Source organism: Hyperolius riggenbachi, chromosome 1, assembly GCF_040937935.1.
Source record: "Hyperolius riggenbachi isolate aHypRig1 chromosome 1, aHypRig1.pri, whole genome shotgun sequence".
Classification (NCBI taxonomy): domain Eukaryota; kingdom Metazoa; phylum Chordata; class Amphibia; order Anura; family Hyperoliidae; genus Hyperolius; species Hyperolius riggenbachi.
In genome coordinates, this window is record NC_090646.1 from 459,672,676 (window position 1) to 459,699,573 (window position 26,898).

At 43.3% G+C, this 26,898-nt stretch overlaps 1 protein-coding gene across 1 annotated transcript in view; it reads right to left on the bottom strand.

Moving 5' to 3' along the window:
• LOC137520706 (unconventional myosin-XVIIIb-like) overlaps nucleotides 1-26,898 on the bottom strand; it is an 816,938-nt gene that overhangs the window by 678,060 nt on the left and 111,980 nt on the right. The window contains exon 12 of the mRNA XM_068238990.1: nucleotides 21,007-21,070. Within this exon, the coding sequence (XP_068095091.1) occupies nucleotides 21,007-21,070 (64 nt within the window). The remainder of the gene's footprint in view (nucleotides 1-21,006; nucleotides 21,071-26,898) is intronic.

The window sequence follows — 26,898 nt, forward strand, 5'->3', positions numbered from 1 at the left end:
TTTCCAGGCGTGGGTTGTAGGTGGCTACCAGTGGGTCACGGCTCTCTTCCTGGTTCTGCTTGTACTCCAGGAGCTGAGTCCTATGGATGTTGTTAGCTTTTTTGATTTGGGTCTCAGCCATTAGAGGATTTTATCCCTGTTTAATGAAATTCTTCTTCAGGTAATCCAGGTGTTTGTCTCTGTCATCCCTGTCAGAACAGATCCAATTGCATCTTATTGCCTGGCTGGAAATTAAGAAATTCTTTATATGTTTAGGGTGGAAACTGTCATACCTGAGGTATGTGGGACGATCTGTCGGTTTGCGGTACATGGACATTTGTACGCTGTACTCTCTGGTGTAAATGGTGGTGACAAGATAGTTAATCTTCCTTTGAGAGTAGTTCAGTTTCAGTTTGATTGTTGGATGGAAGGCATTGAATTTGCTGTGAAATTGGATAAGATCCTGCTCACTTGCAGACCAGATGATCAAGATATCGTCTATAAAACGGAAGTAGGCCATGGGTTTTATATGACAAGTATCCAGGTATTCTTCTTCAATCTTTGCCATGAAGAGATTTGCGTACTGCAGCACAAACCGCGAGCCCATTGCCACTCCCATTTACTGTAAATAGAGGTCCTCTCCAAAAGTGAAATAATTGTGGGTGAGAATGAATCTCATCAGTCCAACAATTGGCTTTATAGGTGTGCCCAAACCTTGAAGATGTTTGTGACAGGTCACAATACCATAATTATGTGGAATGTTGGTGTACAGAGACTCTACATCCATAGTGGCAAGAATGGTGCCTCCAGGCACTGGGCCGTTGGCTGCCAGTTGGTTCAAGAGGTGTGTAGTATCCTGTATGTAGCTGGGTCTTTTACAGACTAGAGGTTTCAAAATGTTTTCCAACCACCCTGAGATATTCTCAAATATGTGGTCTGGATTACTGCAGCTTTTTCTAGTTGTACTGTCTCTGTAATATATCTAATCACTTTTTCTTTGTCAAACTTTGTCGACCAAACTTTGTCGAGGAATGAGCTGCCCCTGTTGTAATGAATAAAAGTTATGCACGCCCCCTCCAGGTCCCTTCTAGGCTCACTCCTGTGTGCTTTATTTCTCACAGACGTCTCTGCTCTCAGTTTCAGCTTGTCTGTGATGCAGTTAGTAAGGCTGAGGGGGAGGGTGCTGCATGTCACATGCTGAGAAATGGTGAGAATCCCAGACAGGAGTGCAGATAATTCACTATGTAATAAAAACTTGTAGTATACTGTAACTATATATATATATATATATATATATATATATATATATATATATATATATATATATATATATATATATATATATATATATATATTACACACACAAACATCATTTCCTGGTTAGCGATGTTTTTTGTTTGTAAACACTCCTAAAACTGGCGATTAAAAGCCAGGATCGCAGTGGGGAGCGGAGGAAATGGCAAAGAGGGATCCACAGTGACTCGATTGGTTTGTTTTTTATTGTACAAATCGGACAGTACAGATTCTCTTTAACATGAATGTGTGGTGCTGAACTCATGTATTAGCACAATTCTCGTATTTATTGATGTACAACGTTTATCAAACTGCACTGCATGAGGTATATGCAGCTATTTTCTTGTGATGCTGTCTAAGTGACTGTTTCTGGCTTTGTATAATACAGTAGAGGTGTTGCTATAGAAACACCACTGTAAGAATTTTTGGACGTTAAATTACCTCTTGGATGCTATAAATGGGTTGTTTCGTTTATTCATTAAAATGTCACCAGCTCTATTTACCTTCTTTACCTCAGGATTTTTACCACAGGCTTTGAGCTCCTGCTAATTTATTTTCCCCATATAAAAATGTGCAGTTCTATTCTCTCTCTCCATAATAAGTGCCACAATGCCAACCTTCTAAATTATCAAAAGCCATATCAAACAATGCCACCTGGACACCAAAATCAGCTTTTTTTTAATCATGGCATGTGGTAGCTTCATGAACGAACCTTGGAGAAAAATGTAATACTTTCTTTAAATGACCAGTTTTTAACACAATAACAATAATCTTTAATGAATGCTGCCCTTTGTCCTTTATTATGTGCATGACGTTAAGGTGAAAAATGGATTGCAGGAATTGTGTGTAATGAAACATTACAAGAGCAGTAATTATGTGCATTTAATTACACATGCAAGACTTTTGATTCAGTGAGGGAGCATTTGTATAATTTAATTATAAACATGTACAGGGCTCCTAATCAATGTATTAGCATGGTGGGGGAGCTCATGTGGTAATAAAAGAGTGGAGCTCCCTTCTACCTTGCAAAAAATTTTAAAATGATAGTGTCCAAGTGGCCAGGAAGGGGAGGTCAGTGAATGTGCTTCCTGTACCATGATGAGGCCTTATTTGCCATTTCCTGCTGTCAAAATATACGAAAAAAACATATTAACATTTCTAGCAGTAAGGCTAATGGTGCCCATACATGGTACAATTTTTTCATACAATCTTACATAGTTACATAGTTACATAGTTATTTTGGTTGAAAAAAGACATACGTCCATCGAGTTCAACCAGTATAAAGTACAACACCAGCCTGCTCCCTCACATATCCCTGTTGATCCAGAGGAAGGCGAAAAAAACCCTTACAAGGCATGGTCCAATTAGCCCCTAAAGGGAAAAATTCCTTCCCGACTCCAGATGGCAATCAGATAAAATCCCTGGATCAACATCATTAGGCATTACCTAGTAATTGTAGCCATGGATGTCTTTCAACGCAAGGAAAGCATCTAAGCCCCCTTTAAATGCAGGTATAGAGTTTGCCATAACGACTTCCTGTGGCAATGCATTCCACATCTTAATCACTCTTACTGTAAAGAACCCATTCCTAAATAAATGGCTAAAACGTTTTCCTCCATTTACCATTTCTATGTAGTATAAGGGTAAATTAAGTGAATATACTGAATGGATAATATAGGCAGTTCCCTTATATTACATAGAGATGGTAAGATTGGATGAAAAAAATTGTACTATGTATGGGCACCATAAGATCAGCAAGGTCTTCTCTCTGCTAGGTTCCCCAAGAAGGAAAAAGGCACAATTAGATGGGAGGACCTGTAGAAGAATTTGGAAGCCCCCTTTAATAATGCCAGAGGGGAGATCAAAGGGTGAAGTGGGAGGAGGTAGTATGAAATAGCATCTGCAGAGCAAGAGACAAACTTGCACTCTTTACACCAACAAGTGTGTCAACAACAAAAATGTACATTTTGTAAATAAAAAATAAAAAAATGACACTATACATTACATGTGCAGGGGAAGGAACGCTTTATGTGTGGCTAAGAAAAGAGTGGGAAAAAAAAAACATGTTTGGAATTGATACATTACTGGACAGGAGAAATGAGAGAAAAGCTGGGAAAATAAGTAAAACCTGCAGAAACTGAACATAAATCTGTTGTAAATATGCCCCTGAAAGCCTCCCTTGCCAAAATGGTGTTTACATTAGAGGGGCACAGCATGATCAAGCAGCCAGGCAGTGCTGTTAATTTCACAGAGGGACCCGAGAGTGAAAGGAAGGAATTGTTGGTAAACAGAACTGCAACAGAGTCATTGGGCCTGATGCACTAACTGTTAGTAAAATGGTCATCTGCAAACAGAACAAGGCAATTTTACTCGAAAAAAAACAGAGGAGTAGCGAACATTATGCAATTAGTGCGACCTGCACTACCTGGGTAATGCACACCTCACTCTGGTATGGTAACACACAGTGGGATTGATGCACATACCTGTGGTAATATTGCCGTGCACAGAAAGCGCATGGCAATATTACCCTTACTTTCATCAGCAGAACCGCACGTTAAGCTATTAGCACGACTTGCAATACTCCAGTAGTGCGACTCTCGTTACTCAAGTAGTGACGGGGGTTACTGTACCAACGGTCGCACTACTACGAGTCATGCTAATAGCGTAACTGTGGGAGAAAGGGTATTATTGCTGTGTGCTGTCTGTGCCCACCAATATTACCACACAGATACGTGCATCAACCCCAGGAAGCTACGTACACAAGGTGCATTTCCCCTGATCATATACCACTCCTATCATATACAGTTCCTATTCTCAAACAAATATTTCTGATAATTGTGTTGAACGCATTTTGTGAAGTTTTAGAGTAATATGTATCTAAAATTTACAATATTTCTGCACAACCAGGGAGGTTTGTTTTTTAAACTCTGGCCTTCAATGTTGAATGAAAAGTAGTCAAAATAAAATTACCACTCACTTCATTTGTGATTAAGATTTTCAGCGGAAAAGGGTTCTTACTCATAAAAAATTAAAAAGGAAGAAAATCTATTTGTCCAGTTTCCTTAGTTATTATCTGGGTTGTTTAATCTGAGTTTTCTGTACCTCCCCTAGGCCAGCTTTCCTGTGATTGTCCTTCTACAGTATGTGTTTCCTGCTTTTCTATGTAGCCCCTCTTGATTAATTAACATCCATGTACAGCAGCCCATCTCCTGTTTCTAAGGCTTTTGTCCTGGGCAGCAGCAGCCCATTTTCATGTGCAGCCTCTCTTTTCAACTTTCAGCCACTTCCTTTCCATATGCAGCTATCTTCCCTATACAGCCACCCGTATTTCATATCCAGCTGTCACAATAGGCAGCAGCCTTTCTAGCCCCAGGCCTTTGTTGCCTTTGCAGAAATCTGCCTCTGCCTCTGTAAGGGACACACATACCATCAGGTATATCCAAGTATTTGGAAAACTGCTCTCCAAATTTAACACCAAGTAAAGCATCTCATTGCCCAAGCCAGTTTGGGCAACAATGAAAGAGGTTTACATATATATGGATGCAGTAGATTTGGATGCAGTCAATATCCTATGATAGAAAAATAATTTCAGTCACACATTGCTTAGGAAAAAAAAATAATATTGGGTGCGTCAACATATGAACTGTACGGAAGCTATATACTGGTATGTATTATGTTTAACCTTTTGCTCAATCTAGTGCATAAAATGTACCACTTATCTCAACAAGCATCAGCTGAACATATTTCTGCAGGAGTGAAGCTGCTTAATACATCCAATGCATTCAAACCATTTTAAAGGAAATGATTTTGTGCTCAAGATGCAGCTTTGACGCAACCTGTAGAAATGGAGAAAATGTTAAGAGTAGCCTCCCATCAAGGGCAGGCTAGTGGATAAAACTATTTGGCCACCAAGGTACCACCAAGATACTTTAGAAGTTTAAGCTTAACTAGAATCCTGCATCATCACCAATTTTTTTCAGGGTTAGGGGCAGGCCCGGCCCTAGACCATTTGCCGCCTGAGGCAAACTTTAAAGAAATCGCCGCCGGCCCCCCCCCCCCCCCCCCAAGCCGTGGGTGTGGGGGGGCCGCCCGAGCTGGAGGGGATAGCGGGCAGGAAGGGGGTATTGGGCCTAGCGGCGGGGAGGGGGGTCGGACCCCGCCCTCCCTCGCCTGGGTCCCCAGTCCTCCGCTCCCCTCCAGCTTGTTACGTCACTGGCTGGCAGAGGCAACAGACGGGGATCACTCACCTCTTCCTTGTTCCAGCCTGCGCTCCACTGACGTCACTTCCTGCTACGCCGCAGGAAGTGACGTCAGTGGAGCGCACGCTGGAACGAGGAAGAGGTGAGTGATCCCCGCCCGTTGCCTCTTATAGCTGCAGCCAGCAACGTAACAAGCTGGAGGGGAGCGGAGGACTGGGGACCCAGGCGAGGGAGGGGGGGTCCGACCCCCCTCCCCGCCGCTAGGCCCAATACCCCCTTCCTGCCCGCTATCCCCTCCAGCTCGGGCGTCCCTCCACACCCACGGACGGGCGGATGCCGCCCCCCAGAAGTGCCGCCTGAGGCAAACGTTTCACCCCGCCTCATGGGCGGGCCGGCCCTGGTTAGGGGATTGACACTCCACATGGCTGGGGTTCTCATAATATTCACATGTTGTGGTGTGGCTCAAACTGTGTGTCAGCAGCTTGCCAGTCACATGGTTTTCTCTCCTAGCAGATGACAGCTGCTTCTGAAGGTGACAGGCAGGAGCTCTCAGAGTCATGCGCTCTCCATGCTCAGTCAGGCTACACCCCAGTGATAACAAAAAAAGAATCTGAATAGTATGAAACTCTCCACCAACCTAGGGAGGGAAATACATTTAGCCAACCAAAGCCTCTACTTGCACGTTAATGAACTGACAGCTAATTAACTCACGCAATTTCTTTTTTATTTTATTTTTTTGCTATCACTTATAAAGACTGACTTGGGAAAGTTTTCAGTGTTACTCACTGTGTGCCCAGTAACATGACCCCTAAAAGAATCAGTTGTTAGTTCTAATATTTTGGACACCAAGAATAGATTGAGTTTCCACCTTCAATTACAAGGAAAGAAGCTTTATTTTTGTGAAAATGAGGAGAGGTTATCAGAAGTTTTCTCTTTAGATGTTGACTGATATTTTTCTATTCCTATATTTGTAAAGCGCTTTTCCCCTGTCGGACTCAAAGAGCTTGTAAGGCAGCAACTAGAGCTCGCTCAGTAGGTGGTAATAATCCTAACATTTGTATAGCGCTTTTCTCCTGTTGGACTCAAAGCGCTCAAGAGCTGCAGCCACTGGGACTCGCTCAAGAGGCCACCCTGCAGTGTTAGGGAGTCTTGCCTTGAACTCCTTACTGAATAGGTACTTGACCTAGCCAGGATTCGAACCCTGGTCTCCCACGTCAAAGGCAGAGCCTTAACCAGTACACTATCCAGGTAGCAGTGTTAGGGTGTCTTGCCCAAGAACTCTTTACCGAATATGGCTTACTGCATAGGAAGAGCTGAGATTTGAACCCAGATCTTCTATGGCAGAGCCTTTACCCATTACACTATCCAGTATTTTCAGTATCCATGGTTAATTTTTGCCTCACGCATATCACATTTGTGCTGTTAAACATCAGATGTCTCACAGCAGTTAGAAGGCAAAAAAATCACAGATGACAAATCCATTTATTTGTAACTAAATGGAATGGGAATCTTTCATTTACTTTCGGTAATGTCTTCAGCCCAGTTCTGTAAGAGGAACTTATTAGTAGGCAATGAAATTGCATTGATTGGTTACATGTTCTCCTGTCAGAGCCTCAAAGTCCACCCACTAAACTTTCCAATGATCAATAGCTCGTAAGAGCCAATTTGTCTTGACATTCCATCTTATTAACATTTGCATTGCCAGAAGTGCAAAGGATATGGCTCTAACATTGGGCAATACATGTTATACTTGCAAATGACAGTGATAACAATAGCTGTTGCACCGAATATAGGAATAAACACAGATGTTACAGAGAACACAGGGCTAGATAACTCATTATGAGCATTGTATTAATAAAATACAATTAAACACAATTATACATGGATCATAATTAAATAATTATAAGTAATTTGGCATCTTTTGCAATTATGATTTCTGTAATTTTCTCTTCAGAAGTCACTCACCAAACAGTTTAACTCAGAGGAAAATTTTATACATTGTCAAGCTTGTGGTTCATTATGAAGATCAAAATACGTTTGAAGCAGATTTTAGAAACATCTGCAAAAAAGCATATTCTTAAAAGGTGGATAAGCTATGATGTTACCTTAAAGTCGTTTTTCAGAGGAAAAATTAATGTAGACACTCCCTCATGCAGACGAACTAGGTCTGATAACACTAGTTTGATGAAAACGAGATAAATAACCACACTATAATGAAATTCTTAGGAAAACCGAACATAGTTTAATTTTGAAAACGAGTAAAAACTCTTCATGGATCAAAAATACAGCATCAAAACAGGGAAAGAGGTAGTCCAGAATGCCACAAAGGTGGGCAGCCATTTTGCACCGCTATCCATGGTGCTTCATCAGGATGATGATACTTTGTGCGCTACCACTGTGTTCTATCTACAAAATTTGCTTCTGCAGTATTAGGTTAGCTGCACTCCATTGAATTTAAAGGCTGGATCTTGTGTGCATTTTTTATTACCATTTTTTTCTAACCTCTTGCCGACCGCCCCACGCCGATTGGCGTGAACATGGCGGCAGCCCCAAGACCACTCGACGGCAATTGGCATGAATTCCTGGGGCGGTGTTTTGCAGGAGATCGCAGGTGCCGATGTGTGCACTTCTCTGCTAGGTAACTGTTAGACGGCGAATCTGCCGTCTATTTACACTGTACAGCGCGGCGATCTAAGGCAGCGCTGTACTGGGGACAGCCGTGTGACACAGCTCTCCCCCTGGGGGAGACAGGAGGGGTTGGCTCTCATACGCTGATGATTATGACAACCGATCGCTGTCATAGGCTGGTTTTAGAAAAATAAATAATAAAATAGGTTTATGTATAGAAAAATAGAATAAACTAGCCAACCCGCGTCGTAGCATACGCCGCATCTATCTATCTAATAGAGTACGTGCCTCAACCTTGAAGCAAGAAGAAGTAGGCTTTCCATGAGAAAATGTATGCGTGCTCAAACACCAAGTTTAAAGAGAGTCTGAAGCGAGAATAAATCTCGCTTCAGACCTCATAAATAGCAGGGGCACGTGTGCCCCTGCTAAAACGCCGCTATAGCGCGGCTTAACGGGGGTCCCTTCACCCCCAAATCCCCCTCGATACACCCGGGGAGCGCTTCCTGGTTGGGGCAGGGCTAGCCGCCGCAGCCCTGCCCCACGTGCGTCTGTCAGCGCGTATCTCCACCTCTCCCCCGCCCCTCTCAGTCTTCCTTCACTGAGAGGGGCGGGGGAGAGGCGGCGATGCGCCGCTGACAGACGCGACTGGAGGCAGGGCTGCAGCCGTTAGCCCTGCCTCCAGGAAGCAATAAATCACGACCAAATCTGCGACCAAGTGTCGCAGTGGTCGTTTTGGGGGTGAAGGGACCCCCGTTAAGCCGCGCTATAGCGGCGGTTTAGCAGGGGCACACGTGCCCCTGCTATTTATGAGCTCTGAAGCAAGATTTATTCTCGCTTCAGAGTCTCTTTAACCCTAGCAAGTCTGGCTTTGCAAATCCGGCCTAATTGGCTATTCATGAGGCAATGCTCATGCAAATATGCATTTGCTTTCGCATGCCAAACTATGCAGGGTCAAAAAACCAATACTGCAAAGTGCTCTCTCGCTGCCTGGGAACCACAGCGGCACCCCGGAGTGGGAGGCTGGGTGGCGCAGCCGCCCCCCCCCCCCCCCCCCAAGCGTGGCCAGCGCTGGGGAGAGCCGTCCGCACCCACCTCCTAATATTAAAAACAGCCACTTACCTTAACGTCCATTGGGTTCTGCTACATGCGCATTAATTTTCTCATGGAAAGCATTTTGTGCAGTTTGTATCCTTTGGAGGCAGGTGGTGGATGGCTTGCTCCGGTGGTGTGAACCCTGGAGTGAGTGCGCCTGTCCTCCCCCCCCCCTCCTCTGGAGTGCTGTATGTGAGCCAGCCCTGAGCTCTAAAGCTCGGGGTGACCCATGCTTCTCTCCTTTCTCATGTGGTGCCCCCAAATTAATGCGCATGTAGCAGAACGCAATGGACGTTAAGGTAAGTGCCTGTTTTTAATATTGGGAGGTGGGTGCAGACGGCTCTCCCCGGCGCTGGCCACACTTGGGGGGGTCGTCCACGCCACCCAGCCTCCCCCTCCAGGGTGCCGCTGTGGTTTCCAGGCAGTGAGAGAGCCTGGGACCCTGCGGTCCCCCCAGTTGTATAAAAAGGGGGCTTTGGGAATCCTCCCCGTGGCGCTCCTGGAGGCCTGGAGCACACCAAAAACTGCTAGCAGATCCGCAAAATGCTAGCAGATTTTGAAACGCTTTTTCTTATTTTTCTGTAGCATTTCACCTAGCATTTTGCGGTTTTGTTAAGCGTTTTTGGTGTAGTAGATTTCATATATTGTTAAAGTAAAGCTGTTACTGAACAGATTACTTCTTCTTGTTTGAAGGTTGAGGCACTTAGTCTATTATATATATAGATATTTACAAAAAACAAACAAACATCCTAGGAGCGATCAGAGCCCACCAACAGAAAACTCTGTTGGTGGGCAGAAAAGGGGGGGGGGGATCACTTGTGTGTTAGGTTGTACGGCCCTGCAGCTGGGCCTTAAAGCTGCAGTGGCCTAATTATTAAAAAATGGCCTGGTCACTAGGGGAGTTTAAGCCCATGGTTCTTAAGTGTTTAAACATAGTTTAGTAATGGAAAGATTAATCAAAATTTGTAGTTAAATCTGAGCTGTGGAAAGTCCTCTTCCCCTTGTCTAAAATATTCACAGATTGTTATAATTTAGGACTCCCTGCAGACTTTTTTATGAATAAATTCTATAATATTACATAGCATGAAGAGTCTTTATCAGAAACGGAGCTAGCCTTGCTACTTGCTAGAGTCAGCTCATCGCATTGCCCAGTGCGAAAAATGGTGGAGAAGCTTAGATTTGTGTTGGTTTGTTTGTTTTATTATAGTGGTGAGGTAGTGAGTGGACAGCTATTAAGAATAGTGCAAGTTGCATATAGTGATTTTGTAATATCAAAATTGTACTGAAGAGTCACGTTGGAATATAAAAAAAGGGATGCGCATACTAGTAGTGAATGGCTTTTGGCCTAGGTATAATAAGACCCATATTTGCCGACTATAAGCCATTTGTTGTTAAGACTTTGCAGTCATGAACCCTCACAATACCTCTGTTTTGTTTGCTATAAAAAGCATATAATAGAGACAGTAGTACATCTTTAGAGGTGGCTTCAATGTGGAAGAATCACTGCTTGACTCAGGTGCCTTTAAAGTAGGAATATATTTATATATGTTCAGTTTAGTGCTCATTAAGAGTTATAACAGTGTGTGACATTCAGAGTGACCCATGCCTTGCCCATTACAATTGTCTGTTTATTACAATTGTCTGTTTACTTGACTACTCACTGCTCTCTCTGCCTCTGGCATCCTGTCCCCATGGTTTTGGCAGCGCCGCCAGATGATAGGGCGCTAGTGGCGAACAGAGAGCAGTCAGTGCTGCTACTTGCTGGAACCACCCTTCCAGCACCCAAACCACCCTCCCAGCACCCAAACCATCCTCACACCCAAACCACTCTCCCACCCAGCATCCAAAAGACCCTCCCACCCAGCACCCAAAAAACCCACAGGATTTCCTGTGTGGGAGCTAACGGTTCTTGCATTGCATGTGTCGGAGGAAATGATTGTTGCATTTCATGTGTTTAAGTTAATGGTTCTTGCATTTCATGTGTCGGAGATAACAGTTCTTGCATTTCATGTGTGGGAGCTAGTGGTTCTTGCATTTCATGTTTTGGAGGTAATGGTTCTTGCATTTAATGTGTCGGAGTAATGGTTGCTGAATTTATTTATGTGATGGTCATAGTGGCTACATTTTAATAGTAAACATTTATTTTGAACATAGTGAAAATACATTTTGTAACAAGTGTAGGTTATGTGGGTGGGGCTTGAGGATGGGTGGGTGTGATTTGCGGGTGTACGGGACCCCATAATCTCCTATTGCCCGGGGGTCCCATGAGTTGTCAGTCCACCCCTGCTTTACTGTCTGGGTGGGGGAGGGAAAACTACACCAAAAGAAGTTTTTTCCTTGAGATCTTCTCTAAAGTACTGTCAATTTCACAAGGAAAAGAATATGCAACATATTCTTATTATCTATGTATATTATCCTTGGAGTACTATGCATACCATGTAGCCGTGTTGCTCAATGCTTGATGGACTATGTTACAATTGTGCAGCTGGAAATCTAGCAGAATAAGCCCAAAAAAAAAAACCCAAAGCAGTGAGGATGATGAGTGGTTTATGAATCAGCTATCTAGTAAGCGAACACGGCGATTAAAGCGCTGCTTGAATTAGGCACGGCTATTCCTGCAATGCAATTTTCGGCTATAAAACTCCTTGCCGGCGCGGACTGCATAGTATGGGCGCAATGTAAATTAATGGTTAACGGCAAACTGCTATGGCTGGCAATCTGCTGTTGCTATTTGATGTAAACATCCTGCTCCCACTCATGTCAGCGCCTGACCTCTCCCTTCCTATATAGCGGCTATATGTGTATGTTTAGTGCTGGAAATATTTATTGGTTATGTCGCTGTAATGGAGGGGGGAGCCGCAGGGAGGGCAGCCCGACCTTTCCCTCCCCTCCTCTCCCCGGGCCGCCCTCCATGCTCCCCCCTCGGACTGCAGAGTAATGCGCACAGGGAAGCGATGCAAATAGCTACTCACCTCCAATTGCCGCTCACTCGCCGCCGGTCTTCTCCTTTCTGCATAGCCGCTATACAGACGCTGCTTCCTTCTTAACACTAACAAGCACGATAATAGCGCAAAATTCAAGAAGCGGCTAATTCAAATGGACGCCTAGTAAGGATCAATAAAACGTGAAATAATGGTTGTTCAAAACCATCATTCTTCGCCAATCAAATTTTAGCCGTTGTCCAGTGACCCAACTGATTGATATTCATAATAAATTTGACTTTAATCTGAATCCAAACATCAATATTACTCATAACATGATGCCAATCAATTAGCTTACAGGTGGTTAAATAGCCAATGGAGAATTGCATGCTAAGAGTTTTTTTGCATATCAACCAGTGATGGTTGAAACTTTATCCACTTAACAGCCTTTTTTGTGACTCCAGGATTCTTGGTCACTCTCAAACACAGAAAAACTGTAGAAAATCGATCTCTGTATGTATCAAGATTTACGTTAGTGTATATCAGACGTCTGGTTCCAAATGTAAACAATATGAAAGTAATTAACTCTTTGCATAATCAAAATGAGCAAAGAGGGTTGTATGCACAAAATTTCACTAAGCAAGAATTCTGTGCGTCAAGTTTTACCACACGATTGGTAGAGTATCATGCAATATTAATGCAGTGTTTTTCAAACACCCCTGGTGGTCACTCTGGATGGTCAGTGGGATGCAAATAATTGAACATTAATGCATGATTATGCAAATTTGATATGCAATCATACGCAGTGCGTCGGAGTCACGCATGGGGGCATAGAGGACCAGGTGGACCTAGGCAGCCGCAGTGTCCCTGAATATCGGCAGCTGCAGGAGAAGAAGAGGAGCTGTCTGACAGCAGAACCAGAGCAAGGGGAGAGAAGTGCAGCGGCAGGATCAGGTACATGCTCCCTGCGCACTCTGCTTCATGTTATTCCTTATATTCTGCCTATAAGACGCACCAACTTTTCCCCCCAAATTTTGGGAAAGAAAAAGTGTGCGTTATATGCTGAAAAATACAGTAATTCTGCATCAACTCCCATGTAGTCACATTGCATGACCGTAGTTCTTGGTATACCCATTGGCATATGATTTTAATGTTGGCTTTTCCAGAGGACAGTCATTCTGTCCTTGAAAAGCAGGGAAAAAAATCAGTTGCTAATAAATGCTGTTGAAATTCCATAGAACACATTTCTGTCAGTTTTTTTTTTTTTGTTATTCTGCCTTTCACCACATTTTCAAAATTCCATCCTAATCTATTCTGTCTCATAATGTACATGATAATTCAATACTACGCTTGAGGCATGGCAGTCTGCTATTATAAAGTCATGTAAGCATTTATTACCAAAGTACCAAAGTCCGTATTTAAAGACAAGAAACAATAAAAGAAGGGAATAGGTCAGGAAGAAAACTACAGTGGAAAGATTAGTGACATTTGTATTGGTTACAGTTCAGTAAACCTCGGTCAATGTCACATAAAGTGAAGTAAACAGAGACAGCACAGAAAGGACATGGCACGCAACAGATAAACGGAGAAAGTAATCAAGTCAGAGGAGTCTGCCTTCCAGTGAATAAGCATATGGGAGCCATAAACATATTAATTTGTTAGAGGCATGTTTGGAGCAAAAGCCAATGATGAACTGTGTTAAACAAATGAATATTAATGGAGAGTTCTGGCATGTTAACATGCAGCCTTTGAACTGAGGTTTTAAAGTAATAACATAGTTCCATCTAAATATCTCTTTTAGGGGTATTTGTGTGCTGTTTATTGCAGTAAGATTTCTTGCAACTAGTTAATAGGGAAGAAATGATGTGGCCATGCCTACATTACATCGCTACAGCCTTCTAATTGACAGAACATCTTATACAGTGCACTAAGTACTAGAAAAGGCCCACTGCACCATGGGATGTGATACAGTAAGCTGATGAGGTAAAATGTAAATAAAAAGTAGTAAAGGGAGATGGCCGGAACCTCCGATTTTCGGTTCGCGAACTTCTGCAAATGTTTGCGAACATGCAAACTTCCGCAAACCGCAATAGACTTCAATGGGGAGGCGAACTATGAAAACTAGAAACATTTATGCTGGCCACAAAAGTGATGGAAAATATGTTTCAAGGGGTCTAACATCTGAGTTTTTGCATGGATGAGTGGGATAAACGCCAAAAGTCCCAGGCAAAGCAGCGTTTTAAGGGCACAAATCACATTGCATTCTAAATAGGAGGCCTAAAGTGCTTTAAAACATCTTGCATGTGTATACATCAATCAGGTAGGGTAATTAGTGTACTGCTTCACACTGACAGACCAAACTCACTGTGTGACGCACTGCAAACCGCTGTTTGTGTAGTGACGGCAGTGCTGGACTGGTGTGCACCATTGCCAGAGTGCAGGCCATGGCAGTTTTCAAGCCCATATGGTCGCTGGGCTGAGGTAGCTGAATGACAGAACAGTGACTGTCCAGCTGATCGAATTTGGTCTGTCCACAATGAAGCAACGACCTTATTATATTGGGTGTGCCTCCCCCCCCCCCCCCCAAGACGTTCATATAGCCGTCGGTCATTGCATCATTGTGATACGCAAGCCCCTTCATCGCGGCAAGGTAACGATCATGAAGGGGAATTGACACATGTAAATGCCTTTTGTTTTGTTGTTGCAGCTGCAGTGCAGCCAGAAAAATTAGGCAGGCATGTACACGCACTAGAAAAATTATTATAGCGGCCGATGCTAGCAGCGGCCAAAAAAATTCAGGAATCCGCCTGGAGTCCTGGTGGACCCTGTTGGTGGTGGCCGAGAAGGCAGTCAAGTGGCCTGCAGGCAGAGTTGCTGTGTGTGAGGACTGACTTAGTCTTCGGGCAGGCCTGAGCGTGCTTTGCAGACCAGGCATCCGTGGTCAGATGGACCCTTGACCCAATGCTGTGTGCCAGAAATGTCACCACTTGCCTTTGAACATCACGATACAGTTTAGGTATCGCCTTTTTTGAGAAAAAATTGTGGCCTGGTATCTTCCACTGCGGTGTGTGGCTTTGCTTTTGTGTGCTGCTTTTCCTCAGGTGATCATCCCATTGCAGTTTGTGCTTTGTAATCATGTGCCTTCGTAAGGTAGTTGTCCCTACGCGGGTCTTGGTCTTTTCACGGCTCAATTTTCGGTGGCAGAGAATACAGATGGCATTGCTCTCATCTGAGGCAGACACACACAAAACTTTCCACACCACTGAGCCCTGGGGTAATGGCACTTTGGTGGTGGCGGCCGACTGAGTGTTAAGTGGGGTGCCAGAATGAGAGCAGAAGGAGGAAGATATGTCACGCTTCTGTGCGGAAGCTGAGAAAGATGAGGTGTTCTGTGTTAAATAGTCAACTACGTCCTGACAACATTGGGGGTTGATGGCACGTGCCTTCTTCTGAACACTGTACTTTGGTCGAGGGCCGCACGAAATCACGACAGCGCGACCATGAACAGACCTGCCAGGTGGCCTGCCGCTGGCTCTGCCTTTTGTTTTGTCCATATTGGGGCGGGGGGGGTGAAGTAAAAGGTATCCACTAACTTGACTAATACAATGTACGGTTACACAGGTGCAGTGACTGCTGGTACAACAATGTGCGTTTACACAGGTGCAGTGAACAGGTTGTAGTGACTGGTATTACAAATGTGCAGCTGCCTGTCACACACACACACAGATACCCTGAGCAGGTGCAATGACTGGTGGTATTAACAATGCCTGCGCTCACGTAGGTATAGGTAGGTACGTGCACTGAACAGTGAACAGGTGCAGTGATTGAGTTTACAAATGTGCAGCTGCCTGTCACACACACACACACGGACTGCAATGACAGGTGCAATGACTGGTGGTATTAACAATGCGTGTGCTCACGTAGGTATAGGTAGATAGGTGCACTGAACAGTGAACAGGTGCAGTGATTGGGATTACAAATGTGCAGCTGCCTGTCACACACACACACGGACTGCAATGACAGGTGCAATGACTGGTGGTATTAACAATGCTTGCGCTCAGGTAGGTATATGTAGGTAGGTGCACTGAACAGTGAACAGGAGCAGTGATTGGGATTACAAATGTGCAGCTGCCTGCCACACACACAGGTAGTCACTGAATATGCTGGGCCTAGCAGTGGCACAGAAGGAATTAAGGTGCCAAAGGCCAGCTGCGACTGACTGACAGGGCTGTAAATAATGCAAGTGGGCCACACAAAAAAAAAAATAGATCACAAGAACAAGATTAGCTCTCAAAAGAGCTGTTGAGGGGTGCTTTTTTTAGCAATAAGAATCAGCAAGGAGCAAGCTAACAAACCTACAAGAGCCTAACTAAGCTTTCCCTAATGTCTCTGCAGCAACCTCTCCCTTCTCTAATTACTGCAGGCACACAAGTGAGTCCAATGCCTGACGCTGCCTGCCTTTTATAAGGGGGGGGGGGCTCCAGGAGGGAGTGTAGCCTGATTGGCTACAATGTGCCTGCTGACTGTGATGTAGAGGGTCAAAGTTGACCCTAATGATGCACTATGGGGGCGAATCGAACTTCCGCAAAAGTTTGCGGTTCTTTGCGATCGCGAACCACAGAAGTTCACCGGGAACCGTTCGCCGGCGAACAGTTCGGGCCATCTCTAATTAGGGATCCCAGCCTCCTTTTCTACTAAATTAATAAGACAACAAAGCTGCATCAGAAGAGCGTACAATACATGAATTGTGAATTCCATCCTTCTCACTACATGGCCACCTCCATGCATAGCACTCCCCCATGGAGAGCACACACGTCATGTTGGTTGAGGCTGTTCTGGTATTTCTATTCTGTACTATTGTGAGGATGATGGACCAAAATGCACAGTTTGGGGTTGAGCGGTGCCTGGGAAATTTGGGCGCTGCTATAGATGCCCATATGAAAATACTATGGCTGGAAATTTGAGTGTGGGGGGAGCCCGATAAAAAGAGTGGGCGCCTGCCAAAAATACCGGTGGCAGAGTTCCATGGGAAGCAGCTAATTTCCCTTTTTTCTTATCCTGCAATTCTGCCTTAAAGCCACATTCCATTGATGAACCTGGATTTGAGCCATGACTTTACATTTCAGTGGCTTCACTAGCCTGTCATTTAACAGTTGGGTGCCTTGCTTTGTACTGTGCTGTGTACTAAACATACACACATTTGAGACTTTAAAAGTCAACCAAATGAACGATAACAATCATTGGCCTTTCGAATGTGCATACAACGTATGGCTAGACGTCACTTAAGGATCCAATATATTAGATCCTTAACCATGTCTGAGCATGCTCAATCACAATGTTATTTTTTCACCGTCCAACTGCAGGAGGCCGCTCTGTTCTGTGCCAATCATTATCTCTCTCCACGTAGAAAAAAACGCATTGCTAGCCTGAAAGCTAGAAATGTGTTTGTACAGCATAGGTCCCCGATTTTCTGCCTGAGGAAACAACTTAACTTCAGTACTTTATATACACTAAGTGTCCGTCAAAATAGAGTGTGTGTGTGTGTGTGTGTGTGTGTGTGTGCGTGCGTGCGTGCGTGCGTGCGTGCGTGCGTGCGTGCGTGCGTGTGTGTGTGTGTAGGTATTTGACATTTAATAATGCCTGAGAGTCTAAACACAACTTTATACCAACCCACATGGCCCTTTTCTTAATGTTAATATGAGAAATAATGACAATTTATGAGCAGAATGCACAGACAGTCAGCATTCCTTTTATGTATATTATGCCTTCTGAAAATAAAGTACCTGTATCTTCCGCGGTATAAGACGCTCCGGAATGTAAGATGCACCTAGGTTTAGAGTGCAAAAAACAGGTAAAAAATATACTAAACCTGGTACCTCCATGTTCCACGAGCGTCTTGTAGATGTTCTCCCCTTGTATTGGTGTCCTCCTGTGTCTCCATGTGCCCCTTCTGTCCTCCATGTTTCCCGAGGGTGTCCCCTTCTGTCTCAAGCTGTCCCCTTCTGTCCCCAGGTGTCCCCTTCTGGCCCCCTACTGTCACCTGTGTGTCTGCTCTGTCCCCGCTGCCCCCCGTGCCTCCGCTCGCTCCCCCGTGTCTCCTGCTTACTGTGTAAGTGTAGCGGTAGCTGGCTTACCTAATCCATGGTGCCCACAGAGATCGCCAAACTCTTCCCTTTCGCGTGGCTCCCCCTAGTGAACAGCTTGTGCTGATCATGTCATCAGCACAAGTTGTTACTAGGGAAAGCTGCGTGGGACAGGAGAGGTCTGTGAACCCTGCGGCGCCATGGATTAGGTAAGCCAGCTACCGCTACACTTACACGGGGGAGCAGGAGAAATGGGGGAAGGAGGGCGGAGGCACATGGGGGAAGCGGGCACACTGGAGACAAAAGGGGGGGCACATGCAGGGAATGCTCGATGTGGCGGGTTGGCAGTTCATATCGGTGAGTGTTTGTAAGTCGGGGATTCCCTGCCTTTGCCGTATAAGACACAGGGACCCTTTTCTCCCCATTTTGGGGGAGAAAAAGTGCGTCTTATACGGTGCCTAATATGGTATCTTAACCATTTCATTTGACTGGACCATCTGAATATAGCACAAGAGCTGGAGATGAAGTCTATTGTTGTTTTTTTCATGTTCCAATACATAAAGCTGAAGGTAAAATTCAGGAAGCAGGATACATGACAAAATGGAAAGTGCTTAAAATCACAAAACAATAACAGAAACACATAGAGGATACATCTTCACATCAAAGATGACCTTCTCACTTCTGTATATAAATGCACGAAATGCACAAAACATGAATAATAACCAGCGGTTGCTATGCAGCAGGTACAGGTAATAAAAACACAGAGTTGCCTCTGAAATTAATAATGATCCGCCTTGAAATGACTGGACTCAGCAGCCACATTTCTCTCTGGCAGGTATTTGAAGAGCAGTTCTGGCTATTTAGTGCTTTGTCATGTGAGATGATCACGCAGAGGAATCATTGTGAGTGACTTCAGGAAGCAGGGAAGGAATTTTGCAGGCGCTGCTCTAGGCAGGCGAGCTGTCTTTCATGCTACATTTACCAACAGCCTTACACCTGAATCGTTTCACAGATTACCGACTTTTATTGCTCAGCCTATACATATAGCCTCTAAATTCCACATAGTACAGCCCTAAGGCAGACACACATTGAGGGAAAGTGACTTGATAGCGCACATTATGACTATCGGGAAAAGATAAATATTACCAATTCAGGCACTTGAGACATTTTTGGATGTTCATATGCTGTATTGTATTCAAGTGAGGGAAATTATACAACACTGCAGCTATGATAAATTCAAATGTGTCGTATTTAGACCAGGAAATCTCACAGCTATTACATGTGCCAGTAGGGCTGATATGCCTGTAGTCCGAATGAGTGCTGTGGGCTGCCAAGGATCATTATAAATAACCCAGCCTACAGTATATATACTTTATATAGTCTGAAATATTGGTGAAACAATAAGTAGCCATGGAATAAAAAAAAACTGTAAGCAACACATAAGGCCTAAGAATAGAGGATACTCAAATTCTCTCTACTGCAGTGACAGCTGTCAGGTCCCAGGAAGAACAAATACCGAATACCACTGCCTTTTCACACCAACAGTTGTTTCTTAGTGTGGTAAACATCAACGTGCAAACTGCAGCCATCTCTTCTTCTCCCAACATGGCACTCATCTGTACATAGCCTCAAACACCAGCTAGACGTTTACCACCTAAAACAACGTCTGTGATTACCAGAGGTGACAATCTAGCAGAAGTACAGGTGGTGGTTATATCTTCAGTGGTCCATAGAGTTGTATAAAAGTCAGCTGACCACTACTGTAGCCCTCTCTGGAGCTACCAGCAAGACACCCCCCCCCCACACACACACACACATACACACGCGCAAGCGCGCACACGCACGCACGCACACACACACGCACTGCGAACACAGGCACAAAGTAATGTGCTCATTTCCAAATTGATTCACATTATAGGAAATTTGTCATGAAACTAGATATTCTAGATAGATCAAGTGTGAGAAAAGTGGTGGGATGAAATAGTATAGTGCTGCCATATTTCAAAGGTCCCTGTCAGTTACAAAACACACAGAAACAAAATACTTTGTTAGCTTAAGGCTAATTTCACACCAGGACGTTGCGTTAGAGGGGGCGTTAAGGTCGCATAACGTCCCCCTAACGGAACACCTGGTGGTGCTGGATCTGGACGTCAGAGTGAGCCGCGTTGTGCAGCTCACTCTGGCGTCAGTGATGCCGTGATGCGCACTCTTGTGCGCATGCGGCATCACGTGGTCCCGCCGGCCAATCGCCGCACAGAGCGGCCGCTCCAGGAAGTAAACACTGCATGTCACAACGTGCAGTACATATTAATTAGCCATGTGCCTGGCCGCTCTCCGCTCCTCCACAAGATTACTGAGCATGTGCAAGCAGTCTAACGCGGCTCAGCCGCGTCTAAAGTACTGCATGCAGTACGTTGTCTTGTGACGCAGCGTTACAATGTAACGCAACGTGGGCACTGTGAACAGCCCCATTGATTTTTCATTACTGTGCGGTGGGCTGCGTTACAGGCTGCTCTAACGTGCGCCTGTAACGTCCCACTGTGAAACCAGCCTTACAGATAGAAATGTGAGAGGAATTAAAGTAAAAGTACATTTTGCTTTCTTATTAGTGTTATTTTATGTTTAATTCAAATAACCACTTGATGCTTAATGTTTTTGCTTTGCTTCTTAAATACATAATAATTATATGCCTGGTTGTTAAACCTTTATCACTCCGCATACATTAGGTATGTACTGTATATATACCAATAAAAAAGAAAAAAGTGGTAATTTCACTAATGTGCACACATGTATTATGAGGCATCTTCTTACCTTTACACATGGCACCATTCCAAAGGACTGGTTGTCTGCCATCTGGTGCAGGTGCAGCTCCGACCTGGATACAGGGAAGATACAGGACAATTACACTGGATTATTACACACAAACCAAGCTCCTATATCAAGCTTTACAACTATGCCATTTTACTCCACAATAGAGAAGTAAGTCTGCGAGCAGGAAAGGGAAAACTCAGCTGACATTTTAGCACTGCATTTAGACATTAGTATCATTTTCACAGTGCTGTATATTTACTAAATTACAGAATAGGTGTTTGCATAGTGAACTGATAACTAACGTGTCAGCCAAAACCAAGACTGACATTTAATATAAGAGTATACATCTAGAATAAATGGGGGATGATTTCTTCACTCTCTCAGTACACAAACTGCAGATGCTCAAGACCGCTTAGTATACTTGAATCTGAAGGTTTCCTTTCATAGATATTTACAGCTTGCCAACAGACTAGCTGTTAGTGCCACTAACAATCCTGAAAAGGTTGAGTGAGAACCTCGTAGTGTCTTATTGCCAGTCTTAACCCTCTTTTTGAAACCCTTTGTATAGCGCAGTTGCCAAATCAGCCACATGCAAGACTGCAGTTCCTCATATTAGAAGGAAATGTATTCTCATACTGGTTCACTGCTTTAATCAGTAGGTTTTTGGATCTGATAAATGGAGGTAAAACTCTTGTAAGCTAATCCTTCAAGAAATTGCTGTGGGTGCAAACAAGAGCGAATCACACATTTAACTGCTGGCTCAACAGTAAATGTTAGCATTTCTTTGCATCTACAAATAGACTTTATTGCTGTTGACCTGTTGATCTGGATCACCAAATGTGTTCCAAAAACATGATTTTAAAGCTCTTAAGCATTGTGCACACTCTAGAGGGAACACAGCCAAGGTGGCCAATCAAAGCTTTTATTCCTCTCTTCTTTTGTTTTGTTCCAACAAAGGGAATAACGTGTGTATAGCAAAACATGTGTTACTGCAATACTTTTCTGTGAGAAACACAGGTATTTGATTTTCTGGAAACATTCCTGGGGTGCCAACAATTTTGGCCATGATCACCTATATAACAGGCTTACATCACTGTATATACTCTTCAGGGGGGAGGGGGGATTCAATTACATTCTGGTCATAGTGTCTTCATCTTATCTGAAAAAAAGACTTCCCATAGTCCTGTTGGCACTGCACAGTTCGGCGCAATTCAGCTATTTTTAGGATGTTACAATCCCCTGTAAGATCTAGCACACTGGATCATTAAATGACATCAAGTGCATTGTTGCCCTCCTTAACCCATCCACCAGTGAAGCAGGCGATTTGGGAACACAGCATTCCTGGAAACTTGGGTGCTGCCATAGACTGCTATTTAAATTGAGGCTATGCCTATGGTGGAGAAAACTGGACAATTTGGGTGCCGTAGTTTGACTCCTATAAAGCCAAACTCCAGCTATCATCAGAGGGGGGAAAAGTATCACTGCATGGAGTTTTGGTACAAAGTACCAAAACTCCAAATAGCAAAAGAGATAGCAGAGGTAGTTAAAATCATAACCCTCCTTCTTAGCTGACAACCGTTGCTGATTAAAAAAAAACAAAAGACACTTTCCTGCCCTATAACTTTGACACATTGACAAACATTGCCTTCCTGATGTCTCTTCTTAACATTCTCCCCTGACACAAACTCCTTTTTTAATAAAAAATAAACTTGTTGACTTCTAACTTAAATATCCCTTGTTAACAAAAACAAAATTCCTCACGAAAACAATCTTTCTGATGCCCATCCTGGACCTGCTAACTCTGTCCAATAATACTAAGGACTACCTACCCTTTCCCTCCCTAGCCTAACCATCCTTTTCATCACCCAACCCTAACCAAAGATCACCTCCTGGCATCTTCATTTTGGTTTCAGTGCCCAGTCCACTGTCCCTCCAATTAGCCTTCTGCAGTAACAAATCTGATGCTGCACAGCCCATGCAAGTGGTGTAGTCAAGCATTGGTAAAAACCACGTAAAAAGGTGTGCATGAAAAAAGGGCGCCAGTGGACAACAAAATCTGATAACAATAAACCCCCCCCGGTGGTGCCTAACACTAACCGCATCCATGCAAATAGAGCGTCGGGAAAAAAGGGCGTGTGGTGTAAGCGATAAGCAGTAATAGCATTTATAAAAATATTGTGTTGTATTTTGTTTAAAATGAATGTTTTACAAATTGTAAAAACGATAATCCTCCCTGTTTTAAAAGTGAAACTTATAATTATGTTAAAAAATGATAATATATGTATAATTGTTATAATTGTATAATATTGTGAATAACCTTCATTTATCATTTTTTCATGTAATAAAATCTGAAAATATTGTTTATAACGATGAAAAAAATATATAAGTACGTTCGTAATAACTGTTGTAAAACATTATAACTAACATTTTACTACAACTAACCTAACCCTACTCTCACACAGAACCCTCCCTGTACCTATCCCTAACCCTTAGACCCCTCTGGTGGTGCCTAACCCTAAGACCCCCCTGGTGGTGCTTAACCCTAAATCTCCCCTGGGTGTGCCTAACCCTAAGAACCCCCCGGTGGTGCCTAACCCTAAGACCCTCCCTGGTGGTGCCTAACCCTAAATCCCCCCTAGTGGTACCTAACCTAAACCCCCCCTTTGTGATTGCCTTATTGTGTGGATAATAATGTTTTACAAATAGTGACTGTAAAAAATATATTACAATTCACGTACTGATCGCTTTATTGTGTGAATAATAATGTTTTACAAACAGTAAGGGATAAAATTTTAAACAACGTTTTAGTTAAATACGATAAATATGTTTAGTATTTTTGTAAACATTATTCGTCATGGTGCATTTTGTAAGCTTCAATCATCACAAGCGCACATTATTAATAATCTCCGGGCGCCGTTTGAAAACGTTACTAATCTCCGGGCTCCCTTTTTTCCTGTTTGGCGCCAATCAGACAATATTTATTATGGGAGTGAATGGCGGCACCCTTCTTGTCCACTTGCCTCACGTGCCCAAATTTCCTGCCAACACCCCAACCACCCGCCAAGTGGTGCCTAACCCTAACCCTCCATGTTGCCAAAACTAACCGCCGCCCGGGTGGTGCCTAACCCTAACCACTCCCCCTGCGGAAACACCCTTTTACACATAGAAACAATAATATCTTTGATAAGGTAAAAACTGTACATACAAACAAAATAATATGACAAAAACTATAATGTTGCAAGCTTCGATAGCATACTTCAAAAACTTTAATGTTCTAATGTTCTTAACGATATTTGTCGCAGCGCCCTTTTTGCCGCTTTTTTTTGCTGTATTAACGATAATTGCATTAAAGCCTATGGCAGCGCCCTTTTCGTCCACCCTCAGCCGGCGCCCTTTTTTCCTGCTACCGAATCCAGGGAATGGAGTGCCTGCCATTAAACCCTTTGTACAGTGTTATCTTACTGGGTTTATTTACTGACTGTTGTTGCAGTTCTTAGTACAGGTACAATGGTTGAATCAAAAAAAGATGGAAACAAGGACAGAATGCTCAGGTTACCAAAGTAGTGTTCTGCAGTATCATAAGAAGACACTCAATGGGCCTTGTTTTGCAAGGTACTTCAAGACTTCAAGACTACAGCTTATTTAAGAGTATCTGAGATCATAAAAGATCCTATAAAACAAATCTTCTATCTTTTGCCCACAAATGGAAGACTTTTTTTTAAACAAATCCAGTCCATTTTAACCTTCAATGATTTCTGTTTTGGACATCCCATTGTAAATCATGACACTGTTTCTATTCTGATTTTCTTTTAGTGATGGAAAAAACTACCAAAACATCAATGCATAAAATCAGCAATTTTATGTATTTTATTCACAGAAATATGTAAACAACAGCTCTGATGAAAAAAGACCTTTTATCTGGAAAGCAGGCAAAGTTATCACATTGTTAGCAAATGCTATTTGACTATGCCAGCGCATTTTCAACACCCGTTTAGGCATGGAATTCAGTATTGCCAGAGCCCTAAAGTACGGTTACTAATCAACAAGTCTTTAGTGCCATCAATGCAGTAATAATAATAATATTTAATTCACTTGTTAAACAATATGATTTTTGCAATAGGTGGTTTGAAAAACAGACTTATAAAACTGGTACCAGGATCCCTGTGCTTTAGGTGTCCAGCAGTCTCATTCTGTTGTAGAAAAACCTCAAATCAGATATTTAGCGATGTAATAATAGGTTGTGGTATTGCTGAGGTCTGCCATTGCTCCCTGGAGGTTATATGGAGCTTGCCTCCTGTGACCTCTGAAAACCCCATCTAATGACTGTATTATACGAAAGCTCAAACTACTAACCATATCATATAAAGCTATTCATAAGTTGTCCAATCCAAACATTTCCTCATTAATCTCCAGATACCATCCCACCCGGAACCTTCCCTCATTCCAGGAAAACTTTTTTTCCTCTAGCATTGTCAACTCCTCTCACTCTCACATCCAGGACTTCTCAGGAGTGTCACCAATCCTTTAAAACAGGTGAGTCGGGAAACCTCTAAACACACCCTTAAAATGCACTTCTTCAGATACGTTTATAATATATCATGGTCTGATGTCAAGGCTCACTGCCTGGTGGACCTTCTACCTCCTTACCTAGCTTTTCCAGTTCCACCCCACTACCTTCTAGATTGTACGCATGCACGGGTATTGTTTTCCATCTAGTGTTTTCTGTATCTGCAGTACCATATCTGTCGAACTGGTATTCCCAAAGTTCTAATCCACACATGATCTATGTATAGTATGTATTTTGTACTTGTGTTGCTGGATGTTGTGATATTATTGTGTGTTGAATTACTGATATATCGACAGTATAGTCCACACTGTTTTCTGATTTATAGGATGTACAGCAGTACAGAAGATTGCAGAAGACATTATATAAATACTGCAAAAATCAAAAATAATAATAACAACAACAACAACTAGCCATAAAACACCCCCTGAAGTCTACAAAAAAAATCTGCTTACTTTTTTGGTTCCACATTGATGACAATAACTTATTAGATTTTCACATTATGAAAACCTGTAAAACTTGTAGGCTGCCAAAAATCTGGTACCTGGAAAGCATGAGGCTTCCAGAACACAACGTAAGTTATGGACTTGCAATGGGTGCAAGGCACTGTTGCCCTGTGGTGCACATGTTTGCCTTAGCATATGGCTTATAGAGTACATAAGCTCAGAAGAATCTGGGGACCACCATCTTAATGGCCTTTTAAAATGTTAGCAGCTTGGCTGTAATGCTGATCTTTTGCTTCAGTAGTGTCCAAGTCCACCTATGTATACCTGGAACAAGTGCACAGTCAGAGACTCAGAATAGTTCATATAAATACAGGAGTTACTGTCCACTCCTCATATTTAAAAGCACAGCATGGCTGGTGGTGGATTATATTACAGACTCTGATGTGAAGTCAACTCTGCGTTCAACTTCAGTGCAGCTGCCTGATTCTAGTCATTTCCATGGTTCATGGTTCTTGTGTGCCACATGAGATCACGTAGAATGCAAGAAAGATTAGGCACAGGTTGAAGGTGATTAAGAGCAGGCAACTGCACTGAAGTGGAGTGGAGAATAAAGCAGATCTGACGCTACCAATGGCCACCACTGTGCTACTCTAGAACAAAGGGTCACAGTGGCTGCTTGTTACAGGGAAAGGGTATTATGATGCATTCACTGTGTTATGGGAAGAGGAATAACTATGAACTGGGGGCTGTGCTGGTATGTGTTGGATTAACTGTGCCATGGGAGTACTGTTATGGGAGTACTTTGACATGGTGGTTGTATTGTTATGGGTGGGGATGTTGTGACATGGTGGGCAGACTCTTATTTGAGAGGGTGAGGGTAAC